The 13,968-nt window shown below is 43.8% G+C and overlaps 1 protein-coding gene across 3 annotated transcripts in view; it reads right to left on the minus strand.

The window, feature by feature from the left end:
- Positions 1-13,968, minus strand: part of C2H18orf54 (chromosome 2 C18orf54 homolog) — a 43,542-nt gene that overhangs the window by 3,470 nt on the left and 26,104 nt on the right. For all 3 annotated transcript variants that reach the window (XM_058170744.1, XM_058170743.1, XM_058170745.1), the window contains 3 exons: positions 8,129-8,234; positions 6,457-6,588; positions 597-667 (listed from right to left, as the gene is read on the minus strand). In XM_058170744.1, the coding sequence (XP_058026727.1) occupies positions 597-667; positions 6,457-6,588; positions 8,129-8,234 (309 nt within the window). The remainder of the gene's footprint in view (positions 1-596; positions 668-6,456; positions 6,589-8,128; positions 8,235-13,968) is intronic.

Consider the following 13,968-nt stretch of genomic DNA (forward strand, 5'->3'; position numbering starts at 1 on the left):
TGGGATCATCAGAGCCTTTTAAAAGCATTTTTTACAACCTCTTCAGCCGAAGAGGTTGTTAAAAAAATGCTTTTAAAAGTAAAACAAGAGGCTCTGACGATCATGTGGCTCAGCTGGGCATGGGGGTGGGGGGGAAGGGGCAGAAAGTTTTGCTACCGGTTCTCCGAAACACCCACTACCATTGTTACCGGATCAGCTGATCCGGTCCGAACTGGGAGCATTTCACCCCTGGGCCTCATCCATTTGGCTGCACTGAGTCAGAGGCACCGAGCCATCCGTACCCATCCAGTCGCACTGACCCAGCTGCATCCATCTGTCCACATCCACATCAATCTGGCAGCTGTAAGTCATCTCATTCAGGGTTTTCTCAATGAAAATGCCAGCTTCAACAGGCAACGTTCAAATGATTTCTCTTGTACATGAAAAGAGTTGAACATGCACATAAGGTCACCTTAGGATAGGCTACTGGCATGGATCCTAAAACTCCTAGATTGTGACAGGGGAAAAGGTGCTTCAAAGGTGATCAACTGCAACCAAGGCACACTTCAGTATAGCTAGACTGGGAATCTCAGCCTCTGAATGTCAGCACTTCTTACCTCTGAAGAGACCGGGCCACAGGGATCATATCACAATCGTTCAACTTGAAACCTTCATCTTCACTTGAAACCTTTTTAAAAGAAAAAGAAAAAAGAAGGAAATTTTGCTCAATAGCATAGCCTGAGGTAGAAGTTGTTTTATTATTATTATTATTTCTCCTCGAGGGAAAATCCAAGGACAAGTTTAAAAGGATGTTTCACTTTCCAAGGTATTGACCAGAAAGAATAATATCATCATACAACTTACTCAAGTTTAAATATTTGGAGCTCCATATAATTCCATGAAAAAATACCTACCTCCTTTCGTATTTCCGATAGGTGTCTTTGGCACTGACTGTTATCAGAGATTCATTTAAATCAATGGTAGTCAACCTGGTCCCTACTGCCCACTAGTGGGTGTTCCAGCTTTCATGGTGGGCGGTAGGGGTTTTGTCTGATACTGAGCACTTTCCTTTTTTTTTAATTTAATTCACTTTTTAAAAAATTTTTGTAGCATTATTTAAAAACATTTTCATTAGGTTTTCATAAAATTCCCCGCGACAATTTAAATTTCTGAAAATATACTATTTGTATCGCCCGCGCATAAATTTAGTTCACGTTACGCAAATGAAACAAAATGGCGCTATAGTGCGACCGCAAACAAAAGTGCCTCTTCCCAGAATAGCTCGCGCATCTCCCCCCACACCACCCAGCTGTAACAGACAAGCAGAACTTGTAGCCGGCGCCCCCCCTCAATCCAATCCACGATGCGCAAGAGGCATGCACAGACGACGATACACGGCGCATTACTGTGGAACCGGTGGGCGGTTAGAAAATTTTACTACTAACAGAGATACATAAGTGGGTGGTAGTATAAAAAGGTTGACTACCCCTGATTTAAATCCTGATGTACGAGAAGACACAAGGAAGTTTAAGCAAATAAGTAACAGTAAAGGAGGGTGCTTCTTTCAATTATTTCCTAAACAAAACTTTCCAACCTGCAATATGCCTGTGTGGACACCTAATCTAGATTTACTCATCAGTTGCCCAACCTTTTACCTGTTGATATTTCCTGTAATCGACAATCAATTTTTCACATCGTTTTGCCTGGGAAACTGCTTCAGCTCAGCAAACTCTTAAGGGCTTTCTACCATGAAAAAGCTCGTTCCTGCCATAATCTTTCTCAGACTTAGGCATTGTGAAACACTATGTTTCTGTGTTTAGGAAAACTGTCCGCCTGAGCCAATGTCAGTAGTGAGCCAGATAGCTCAACGGTCTCCTTTGCCATTGTGGGATAGGCTGAAGTCAGGCTTCCTTCAAGGATGGCCTGTGGTACAGGATCTACAGAGGAAGACCCACCCCCAAAGGATGACCCTACTTCTGCCATGCTAGAGACACTTGATTATGATGCGCTTCACAGGTAGCCCCTGACTTATGAGCTCAGTGGAGCATGCCCATTGTAGTTTTAAGTTGAGATGAGCATAAAGCGGGTCACCCACATGACCTACCCAAATGTATGATCTGTTTTGCAGTGGTCGTTAGGAAAATCAACTGCTTGTTACGGGCCAGGTGTTGCTGAAAACAGGAAGTAAATGCAGGTTTGGGACAAAAATGTTGTAATGCTGCAAACGGCTGTAAATGTGTCCTGGTTACCGAGCACCTGAAATGCAGTCATGTGACTAAAGAATTGGGGGACAGCTGTTGGGATTTCAGAACTGGGTTAAGTACAGGCAAAGATGCAACTGCACTGAAAAAAGGGACTTACGACCATTTTTCACACGTACCACCTTTGTAACCGGGATCACGTGATCGAAATTCAGATGCTTGGCAACTGGCTCACACTTATGACCGTTGTTTGTGTCCCGAGGGCGCCTGATCACCTTTTGTGACTTTTTGGCAATCAAAGTCAATGGGGAAGCCAGATTCATTTAACGACTGGGTTACTAAAACAAACTACAGTGATTCACTTACCCCCTGTGGCAAGAAAGGTCATAAAAATGGGGCAAAACTCACTTAACAAGTGTCTCGCTCAGCAACAGAGATGTGGGCTCAATTGTGGTTGTGGACTACCTGTACCATTGGGCAGGTCTGCTGTACCTTTAAACAGTTGCTAAGTGACCAGTCGTAAGTCGAAGACAACCTGTATAGGTCGTCCTCAACTTACACCAAATTGTTTAGCAACTGAAGTTGCACTGACATTGAAAAAAGTGATTTATGACCGTTTGTCACACAACCACTGGAGCATCCCCACGGTTGCGTGATCAAAATTCAGATGCCAGGCAACTAGCATGTATTTATGGTGGTTGCTGTGTCCAGAGGTCATGTGTTCACCTTTTGCGACCTTCTGACAAGCAAAGTCAACGGGGAATCAAGAGTCGCTTAGCACTCACATTATGTTGTCTTGCCCGCTCTCACAGCAGCCGGGGCCTTATCTGCTCCCGAACACGGAGGAATGTATGCCTCCCGGCCCTAGTCCTGGCTCCATGCCCAGACAAGCTGAAGAGGAGGGGGCACCTCCTGGTCCCAGCCCTGGCTCCATGCCCAAGCAGGCTGCAGAGGAGGGAGCACCCCCCGGCCCCAGCCCTGGCTCCATGCCCAGGCAAACGGAGCAGCTAGACCCCTCCCCCTCCTCCACAGCATGTGAGCCTGAGGAAAGTTTATTTCCAACAGCTGCTGATTGGAGTGACCCTCGCATCAGAAGACTGGATAGGCGGAGGCAACAGAAGGAAGGGAGGGGAAGGCCTTAAAGAGTGCTGAGTCATGGAGCCACACCCCATGGCCTATATAAAGGATCTGCTTTCTGGCAGTCTCTGAGTCAGGCAAAGTTGAACTTATCTTGCTGAAGTCACTTACTGGTCTCCTGCCTGCTCTGAGGACTTTGCTAGGACTTTGGGCAGAGCTGCAGAGGCAAGCCTGATTCGGATTTCCCTGACCCGGCCGTCAGCGGAGGAGTGGGACACGACACGTTACCAACTGAACAACTGCAGCGATCCCCTTAACAAGTGTAGCAAGAAAGGTCGTAAAATGGGGCAAAACTCGTTTAACAATTGTCTTGCTTAGCAACAGAAATGGTGGGGTCGATTATGGGTGTGAGTCAGGGGTAACAAACTGGATTTCTTCGCGGGCCGGATCAGCATTGTAGTTCTCATCCGCTGGGCAACTGGTGTGGGGGGGAGAAGAGAGATGGAACGGAGATCTCCTGCAGGCCAAAAAGGGGTACCGGGCAGGGGGGGGGGCTTGTGCGATACCCCCGCACCCCATTTTGGCTGCCTGCGGTACCGCGGGCCGGTCCTTTGCTATTTCCAGGCGGGCCCCATGGGCCAGTTTTAAGCACACAGCGGGCCGGATGTGGGCCATGGACCTTGAGTTTGACACCCCTGGTATAAGTCAAGAAGTACCTGTATTGAAGAATGCAGGGCTTGGTTTCCTTCTAGCATAACACCCATATAACTGGCATAACATCACAGACCCCTGTAAGTTCAACTTCTCTAACTTTTTTCTGTATAATAGGCCTTTGGTTTTTTTTATTGTTGTTGTTAAATGGAAGTATTCATAAATGTCTGTGATCCAGGCACGACCTGACTCCTTAATTATAGGGAGGACTTTACAGAGAGGTGAGAAAAAAGTTGTAGTTAGTTTTGATTATAGGGAAGGGTTGACTCAAATCCAATCATATCTAATCGTTCAATGAAGTGGCCATAATTATGTCCTTAACTAAATTGGTCAGACAGGTATGTTATTTTTCTTTGCTTTGATTATTCAACGCATCTCCTGCATTCCTGTTACAATAATAAAACAAAAGTCAATGGATACATATAAAACGAACATTCAATTGAGCATTCATAACGTTACCAATTAAAAGCTTTGGAACAGAGATGTGTTTAACCAGTCCTAAACAGTGAAAGAATCGGAACTCGGAAGGCTAAGAAAATGGGTTGCGAGGTCCCCTTGTAGCATCTTTTCTCATCTACCGAGATTCTTCCCCCTGTATTTGTCAAAGCTACCGTATTACTTCTCCATTTTCATTATCTGCTTCCTTTCGAACTGTGAGGAGGAATCTATGTGAAGATAAGCCAGTTTGCCAAGATTTGCCTTAACTCCGATGGAATATTATTCATACATGCTGCCACATAAGACATCGCTTTGTCTTATGGAGGGTGTTGTTATTGCATGCCCCCTTCTTTTTATACCCAAGGATTGCTGGCCCATCCAGCTTTCTGTGTTTGTAATGGGAGGTCACCATTGTTAGTGCTACCTGGCCTAACCGTGGTCCTTAAGGCTGAAAGCAGCTTGAGACAGGTTGCCTATTTGGGGAATGGAAGATGGCTGGCCGCTCACCCCCTACATGGTCATGCCACCTACATGCTCCCTGTCCAGACTCTTTTTTCCCTGCCACTTGTCAATGAGCATACCTCTCCTCGTTGGCTCTTCCATAAGGAGGAAAAGGAAGGTGAAAATGGATAAGGAATCTCCTGGCACAGCATCACTTGAGGCTCTGGACCTCATGTTCTCCAGTGACATCTATCTTCCAGCTGGTTTCAGATGTTTCCAACACCCAAAAAAGGCCCTCCCATGGATCCTTATTTTGATCTCTTATCTCAGTGATGGCTAACCTTTTTGCCATCGCGTGCCAGATTGGGGGGGGGGAGGGGGGAAGGTTCGCACATGCACATGCCCACACCCATAATTCTTTGCGCCCCACCCTGCACACGCAATCCCCCCTCCCCACCAGCTCCTGGCACGCAATGGCCCGATAGGCCCATTTTTCTTTCTCGCCTGGCTCCAGGTCCACTCTATGCATCTGGGGAGGGCGAAAACAGCCTTCCCCACCCCCTCAGAGGCTCTCAGTAGGCCCAAAATGGCCCGTTTCCCAACTTCCGGTTGGACCGGAAATGATGTTTTTTGCTGACTCCAGCCTCCAGAGCCTCTCTAGGAGTCTCTGGAGGCTGGGGACAGCAAAAACGTCACTTCCTGTCCAACTGAAAGTTAGGAAATGGGACGTTTTGGGCCTCCAGAGGACCTGGGGAAGGCTATTTTCGCCCTCCCTAGATGCATAGAGAGGATCTGGAGCCAGGTGAGAAAGAAAAATGCCCCCCCCCCTCCGGCAGGACCTCCGGAGGCAGGAAACAGCCTGTTTCCCTACTTCTGGTAGGCCCAGAAGGCCTGAATATCAGCTGGCTGGCATGCGCATGCGTGCTGGAGCTGAGCCGGCGTGCCCACTGATATGGCTACGCCTGCCATCACAGTCTGATCTTATATATTTTTCTACCTACACTTTGCCTACCATGTCTTGTATATGCATACTTCCTTGCTCTTTATTTGATCTTGTTTCATTTTCTGCCTTCTTTCTTTCTATCCTTCTTTTATGTGTGTGGGGTGGGTGGGAATGCCATATCATGCTGTTATTGTCTCAAAATGGACCTTAAAGGAGATGCTTTTATTTTCTAAAAGGCAGAGCTGTAGGGCTACATCAAGTGATAGAATGAAAAACAAAACAAACCACCAAACTATAATGTAACTGTAATTGCACTCTGATTCCAATAATTTTATCAGTAGGACTCACAAGAAACTGAAAACACTCATTGGCAAAGAAGCTAAAAGAAGGTGATCTCCCCCCCTCCGAACTGTAGAGTGTAAAGGTAGAAGCACATGTGGGTGTGTTTCCTGGCTGGGTCCTTGGACCCATCCATCCATCTATCCATCCATCCATCCATCCATCCACTGATTTGTCACCTTTGGGAGAAAATGTCAAAGCCTCACCATTCAAGAATAAATCTAGGAACTCCAACCTGCAGTCAGGAGCTAATAGCACAGAGCCAGATGCAGATAAGCATACAATAACTAAACACCATAGAGAATCTCATTTTATAGAGCCGCTTACTTTTGGGGACTCTTCATTTGGTCTGTCAGACTTGTTTTTGTGAAAGCTGTGCTGAACCGCTTGAAGGTTAAACAGCATGAGTTTCAAAGCTTCTACAGGACCATGATGATTTCCACCTGAAAACGTACTCTCCTGGAATCAAAGAAAGAAAGACTCTGCCTAGCAAACAAAACTGAAAAAAATTATCTTTCCCAAATGGACTGTGATGTAAAAGGGAATGTTTCCTTTGTGTTTACTTCCTATTACCTATAAAGAACATTTTGCAGTCTCTGTAGGAAATCTCTTCTTTAGCCTTTGCTCTGTCCTAAGGTAGAAATATTATATTCATATATTTAAAACCTAGAAGTTAAGAAGTCTAACCAAAACATTTCCTTTAAGCTCTGGGCATTTGGACAGCAGTGGTACTTGAAACAGAAGTATAGTACCATGATTCCCTCCAGAATATGGGTTTTTCTGGAATTAAAAGGTAGATCAAAGTAGTTGAGGGAAAACACAACTTATTGCAAATTATATGCCAATGGTAAACAATTGGAACAAACAGATTAATTTGTGTATCTTCACAAAATGTTTAATAAAGATAAAAAAAGAAGAGACATTTTAAGATGTGCAAATGCTGATAGAAAGACAGTATGCTGTCTCTTGTGAGAATTTAATGTTTGTTGCAATGAATGGAAACATGTCTTGGTGTAAGAGCTTGTTTCTCTTATTGTTATAGGGAAGCAAGAGTTGGTTATGCCAGGGAAAACATAAAAAAGGGAGAAAACATAAAAGCAAGCCATCTATAATGAGAAATTTAAGAATTGTGTGGCTAATAGTATGGTCAGAAAAGAATGCCTGATGAATATGAACTGAATTATTTATTTATTTTTATTTATTTAATCACATTTTTATACCGCCCTTCTCCCGAAGGACTCAGGGCGGTTTACAGCCAGATAAAAAACAACAGAATAAATACAGAATAAAATAATATTTAAAAAACTTATTCAATTTGGCCCGAATTAAAATATCTTTAAAACAATAAAACCCACTAAAATTAAAACCAAATAAAATCTAAAACCCTATGCCAGTCCTGCGCGGATGAATAAATATGTCTTCAGTTCGCGGTGAAAGGTTCGAAGGTCAGGAAGTTGGCGAAGTCCTGGCGAATGCCAGAGTGAATGACCAGTATGAAATAAGTATTCTGAATTTATTTGGTTATACAAAAAAAATTAAAAGAAATACAAAAATGTACGAAGGAAGAAAGGATAATTGTGATTGGATAAGTTGATGACAGTTCCAAAGAGATGACATGATCAAAGAACAAAAGACAGAACAAAAAGAATAGGTTTATGGACACAGTAAAAGTGAGGAAAGAAAGATAATTACGGAAAAGTCGAATCTACATTTAAATTTGCTTTACTTTTATATTTTGCCTTTAATTTATTTTGTTTACTATTTACTTTCTTTCTGCACTTTGCATAACACTTCTTAGCTTGAAAGAAAACAGTGTGATAGATATGTATGTATATCTAATTCTCATGCCAGCATTCCTGGCTTTATCGTTGCCTCAATGAAATTCACACAATCACCCATATACCTAACTGGTATTGAGAATTGTGCAAAATTTCTGGAAAACCCTGCTTTAACTAATGCAGGCTTAACATTACAGTTCATCCCTTCATGTTTTATTTACCTGTTGACCATTCTGCAAACAGTCTTCTAAAAAGTTATTGACCATCCTGGCTTTGGGGTTCGGTGGAGAATTTTCCTCCACACAGGATACAGGTACCGGAGATTTTCTGTAGACAGAAAGGTAGAAATTAGGAACCTGAAGTAAGAAACACTTTTTAAAGTTTCTGAATTATGTTTATACACTGCAATGGAAAAACAAACCATTACAATCCAAGAATAGCCCAATGCGTCAATATATTCACAAATCCCAATCATTCTGTTTTTCCCTTCAATTTTTAGCTGCTTGTCCTTTTTTTTCCTTTGTGTGTTTGCTATTGGCTTTGAGAACTCTAACTAACTGCTCCTTTCAAACTCATCAGACAGACCCTCATTAAAACCCTTGCCTGCAAGTCAGCCTTTTTGGTAGCTTTAATCTCAACTAAGACCCTTGGTCAACTAGGGGCTTTCTCGGCATGAAGGGAGCCATGCAAATTCCATCAAGACAAGGCAATGCTATACCTGTATCCTTTTTTGTGACTAAGATCAGTGCCAGATTCCATTGAGCCCAAGAGATTGAGCTTCCCAATTTCTTCCTGACCTGCCCATCCGACAAAATGAACCTGGTGTCAGGGTTCCAGGTAACAGACCCATTGCAAGCAAAAAACTCCGAGGCTGGTAGATTCCTCAAAGAATAGCTTTATTGGAAGTATCATATTGGCACAGATCTGGTGAAAACCAACTCTAAAGGGTCCCTCGGTTTTCACCTACCGTAATTGGAGAAAGTTTCCGCCCCCCAATCCCAAATGATCAGTCACATGGCCCAATCAAGGCACCACCCGCTGGTCTGGTGACCTCACTCCTCCTTCCTCCGGCCAGGGGTCAGAACATCCTTGGTTCCCAAGAAAAAGTATTTTATTTTGACTACACCAACCTCAGTTATCTCTAATCCCCTCCCTACCTATCCCTCAACTCTAGGTTCTATCATATCACAAGATCTAAAATGGACAGCTAACATCAAAAACATCATCAAAAAAGGACAACAAAGAATGTTCTTTCTGCGCCAACTCAGTAAGCTCAAACTGCCCAAGGAGCTGCTGATTCAGTTCTACAGAGGAATTATTGAGTTTGTCATTTGCACCTCTATAACTGTCTGGTTCGGTTCTGCAACCCAACAAGAAAGACACAGACTTCAGAGGATCATTAGAACTGCAGAAAAAACAATTGCTACAAACCTGCCTTCCATTGAGGATCTGTATACTGCACGAATCAAGAAGAGGGCCGTGAAAATATTTACAGATCCCTCACATCCAGGACATAAACTGTTTCAACTCCTACCCTCAAAACGACGCTATAGAGCACTGCACACCAGAACAACTAGACACAAGAACAGTTTTTTCCCGAAGGCCATCATTCTGCTAAACAAATAATTCCCTCAACACTGTCAAACTATTTACTGAATCTGCACTACTATTAATCTTCTCATCGTTCCCATCACCAATCTCTTTCCACTTATGACTGTATGACTGTAACTTTGTTGCTGGCTGTTGTGTCTTGCCCGCCCTCAGAGCAGCCGGGGCCTTCTTACCTGCTCCCGCACACTGAGGAATGTATGCCTCCCGGTCCCAGTCCTGGCTCCATGCCCACACAAACTGCAGAAGGAGAATCTCCCTGCCCCAGCCCTGACTCCATGCCCAGGCAAACGGAGCAGCTAGACCCTCCCTCCTCCACAGCAGGTGAGCCTGAGGAGGGTTTATTACCAACAGCTGATTGGTGTGACCCTCGCATCAGAAGATTGGAGAGGCGGAGACAACAGAGGGAAGGGAGGGGCAGGCCTTAATGAGTGCTGAGTCATGGAGCCACACCCCATGGCCTATATAAAGGAGCTACTTTCTGGCAGTCTCTGAGTCAGGCAAAAGTCAAACTGATCTTGCTGAAGTCACTTACTGGTCTCCTGCCTGCTCTGAGGACTTTGCTAGGACTTTGGGCAGAGCTGCAGAGGCAAGCCTGATTCGGATTTCCCGGACCCAGCCGTCAGCGGAGGAGTGGGACACGACACTGGCAATCCTTATGATTTATATTGATATATTGACCATCATTTGTGTTGTAAATGTTGTACCTTGATGAACGTATCTTTTCTTTTATGTACACTGAGAGCATATGCACCAAGACAAATTCCTTGTGTGTCCCATCACACTTGGCCAATAAAAATTCTATTCTATTCTATTCTAGTGTGGCAGCACTGAAGCCCCAAGATGGCTTCGGCCAGGCCAGTTCAGGTTTGACCCCTGGCACCAGGTAAATGTCTCCAGGTTATTAATACCAGAGATGTAACATTGAGGGCTAGAGGGCTGAAGGGTTATTTGTCCCCAATGGAGCAAGAAAACTGGGAAGATACCCTTCATCAGCTAGTGGGTCAGGGAATACATTGCTTTCATATACACAACCAGCAAGATACAGCTATCTTATGGCATCACAACTTCCACCTTCAGGGGAGTGGCTACATTAGCAGTTCTACTTCCAAATAGTAAGAGGCATTTGAAATGTGGGGACTTGAGGCAAATCTTCTAAGTTCATTAGAAAATAGGCGGATTTGACTTCCTGCTATACAATATTCATTTCTTGTCAGTTCCATCCTTTAACACCAAGAATTGTATTAGACTTACTACGAAGTACCACTCTGGTCATTGGTGATGGACCAGATGGTCCCACCCAGTGGTGGGATTCAGCCAGTTTGTACCCCTTCAGGAGAACCGGTTGTTAACTTTCTGAGCAGTTTGGCAAACTGGTTGTTGGAAGAAATCATTAGGGCAGAGAACCGGTTGTTAACCACTGGTCCCACCCTATCAGAAGGACTCAGACTCAGAGTAATTAAAAATTTAATCATTAACTACTTCACTTTGCTATTGTAATTTCTTTTTGGTATTTCTTGCTGGGCAAGGTTTTTATTCTTGATACAGTGAATTATTGAATAAAGAAGAAGCTGAAGTACACTCAGCTAAAGCTAATGCATGCATTGGGTTTTTTTGTGGGACAGTAAGAAATCTTTAAGCCTTGCCTCCTAGCTTAAAAGAGTGAAGTTAACTTTTTCTTGTTTGGTCCACTATCAGTAACCAGTACTGTTCCCCCTTCCTTCCTTCCTTCCTTCCTTCCTTCATTTTTCTTTCTTCCTTCCTTCCTTTCCTCCCTCCCTTGAAACTTGAGCTATTATTCACCAAGCAACAAATGCACAAGGTCAAAAGGGTTAGAAAACAATAAAACTGCACAGACAGATTCTCAGCTACCATTTTTCCAACTCCCCAGTCCTTCTAAAGAGCCTGTCCCCAGCTTTACTATCCTCTATGAAAAATTACATTTTGAAAATGCAACTCAATTCTTAGCCGAATTTAAGAGACGGAACAAAATGAGCAAATGTCAAAATGAGCAAAGAATCACTGAGGTGGATTTTGCCACCCTCCCCTCCCGCCCCCCAGCTTTGTTGCCAGGCAAATGTCTGCAAGACACTTGTCACCTTGTTGACTAAATAGGAGTACCTTTTTCGTTGTGTGGGTTTTAGGAAGAGAAAGGTTTTGGAGTGGACTTCAAGGAAATGAGGATCTCACATAAAAGGTCTCCAGAACCATAAAAAAGATTTTTTATTAAGTACAAGCAAGTAAATTGCTGAGATGGGCTGGTGAATAGAGCATGCATTCATTATGTTGTGGGGAAAATAAGAGAAGGAAAGTGTGTTTCCACCTTATTTGAAAAAATAATAAAGGTGGGATAGAAAGAAAGAAAGATAGATAGAAAGGAAGGAACGAAGGAAGGAAAGAAGGAAGGGGGAAAGAAAGAAAAAAGATAGAAAGGAAGGAAGGAAGGAGGAAAGAAAGAAGGAAAAGAGAGAGAGAGAAAGAAAGAAAGAAGGAAGGAAGGAAGGTGTCAGCCTCCACTCCAATCTTCGTATACTTTTGTACAATTTATATCAGTAGATAGAATGTGAAATGTTTATTTCTATATTATAACACAGTTAAGGAAATGAGATGTATCATACCACCATGCAGGGTAAGGGAAAGGAGCCTATTAAGAGTGTCGGCTGACATAACAGTGTGGGAGGGGTGATTAACGGCTGAGTGTTAAGAGCGCGGGCTTTTCCAACAGAAACTGCATTCCTAAGATGAATGACAACTAGAGACCTGTGGAAGAAGATTACCACGAGGGGCCGAGAAGGAGCTGGCATTGGACCAGACAAGCCTGACCTCCTGAAGGAGGAGGGACAATTGGGGGGATATGATATGTTAGCCATATTTTGTCTCAGATCCAACTTTACTAAGCTGCCATCAAGACTGTAACTAGTAAAAGTACTTTTCTTTATTCCAAATGAAGTCAAGGTGAATTCTTTCCTAGTTATAATCAGAGGTAGCCTGACAGAAGGAAGGAAGGAAGGAAGGAAGGAAGGAAGGAAGGAAGGAAGGAAGGAAGGAAGGAAGGAAGGAAGGAAGGAAGGAAAGAAATCTGGCCATGGTTGGCTGATTACAGATAGCTCTCGGCTTACGACTATTGTTTAGTGTCTGTCTGCAGTTACGATGGGGCTGAAAAAAGTGAGTTATAATCAGTTCTCACACTTACAACCATTGCAGAATGCCCACAGCCATATAATCACAATTTGGGCACTGGAAAATTGGCATAGTATTTACAATGGTTGCAGCATCCCAGACTCACAGGATCACTGCTTGTGATCTTCCCATCCCACTTCCAATAAGCAAAGTCAATGGGGGACTCGAGCCAGTTTTGTTTAACCACCACACAATTCACTTGACCATGTGATTGGCATAATGACTACGGCCAAAAGGTCATAAAATCAGTCACAGTCACATGATGACTCACTTAACAACTGCACCATTTAGTGATGGAAGTTTGAAGGCTCAGAACCTGCCAAGAAAATATCTTGGACAGTGAGGAGGCTGGGGAGGGCAATGGGCCAGTCCTGAAGTCTGGAGAAGGCCCAGATGAGGGCTCTGCGTTGGAGGCAGAGATGGGGCCAGGGCCATCTGGGAGCGATGCATGGACTCCAGAGCCTCTAGAGGCAGACAGCAAAGAGGCAGAGGAGCAGGAGGAGCCTGTTCCTAGTGCGTGCACGCAAAGAGCTGCCAGAAGGTAAGAGCAGCTAAAGCAAAAAGGATGACTCGGGAGTAAGGCCAGGAGATGATTGGCCCCTCCCATAAGGCTTAAAAGAGCAGCAACGGCTCTTGGACTCTTTGTAGGAAACAACGTTGCTACTGTTTCTGTGTTGTTTCTAGTGGGCGTCTCTTGTTTCTGAACTTTGTGGGGTTTTGCAAAGAAAAGCCTTTGGCAGGGTGCCAAAGAAGACAAAGGTTTGTGATAAAGCCGAAGGGCTTTTTCTGAAGGATTTGTTTTGGAATTAATTTGGACTAAGCTGAGAATGAAGTAATTCTCAACTGATCTAATAAAATATGTTTGTTTAGGACTGATTGTGTCTCGTAATGACTACTTGGGCCTAGGTCACAACAGGAACATAGTTATTAAGTGAAACTGGCTTCCCCATTGATTCTGCTTCCCAGAAGGTTGCAAAACGGAATCACGACGCTGGGATGCTGCAGCCGTCATAAATATGAGCCAGTTGCCAAGTGTCTGACTTTTGATCATGTGACCATGAGGATGCTGCAAAGCTCCAAGGTATGGAAACTGGTCATGTCACTTTTTTCAACATGCCATTGTAACTTAGAATAGTCACTAAACAAATGGTTGTAAGTCAAGGACTCTCTGTATTCAATGTCAATGGCTAACAAAGCCTGTGGGAAAGTAACTCTGCATTTCCCAACTCTCTTCTTTGTCGTCTTGTGACCATGAATACTGACAGCTATTTCC

The sequence above is a fragment of the Ahaetulla prasina genome, chromosome 2 (genome assembly GCF_028640845.1).
Source record: "Ahaetulla prasina isolate Xishuangbanna chromosome 2, ASM2864084v1, whole genome shotgun sequence".
Lineage (NCBI taxonomy): Eukaryota > Metazoa > Chordata > Lepidosauria > Squamata > Colubridae > Ahaetulla > Ahaetulla prasina.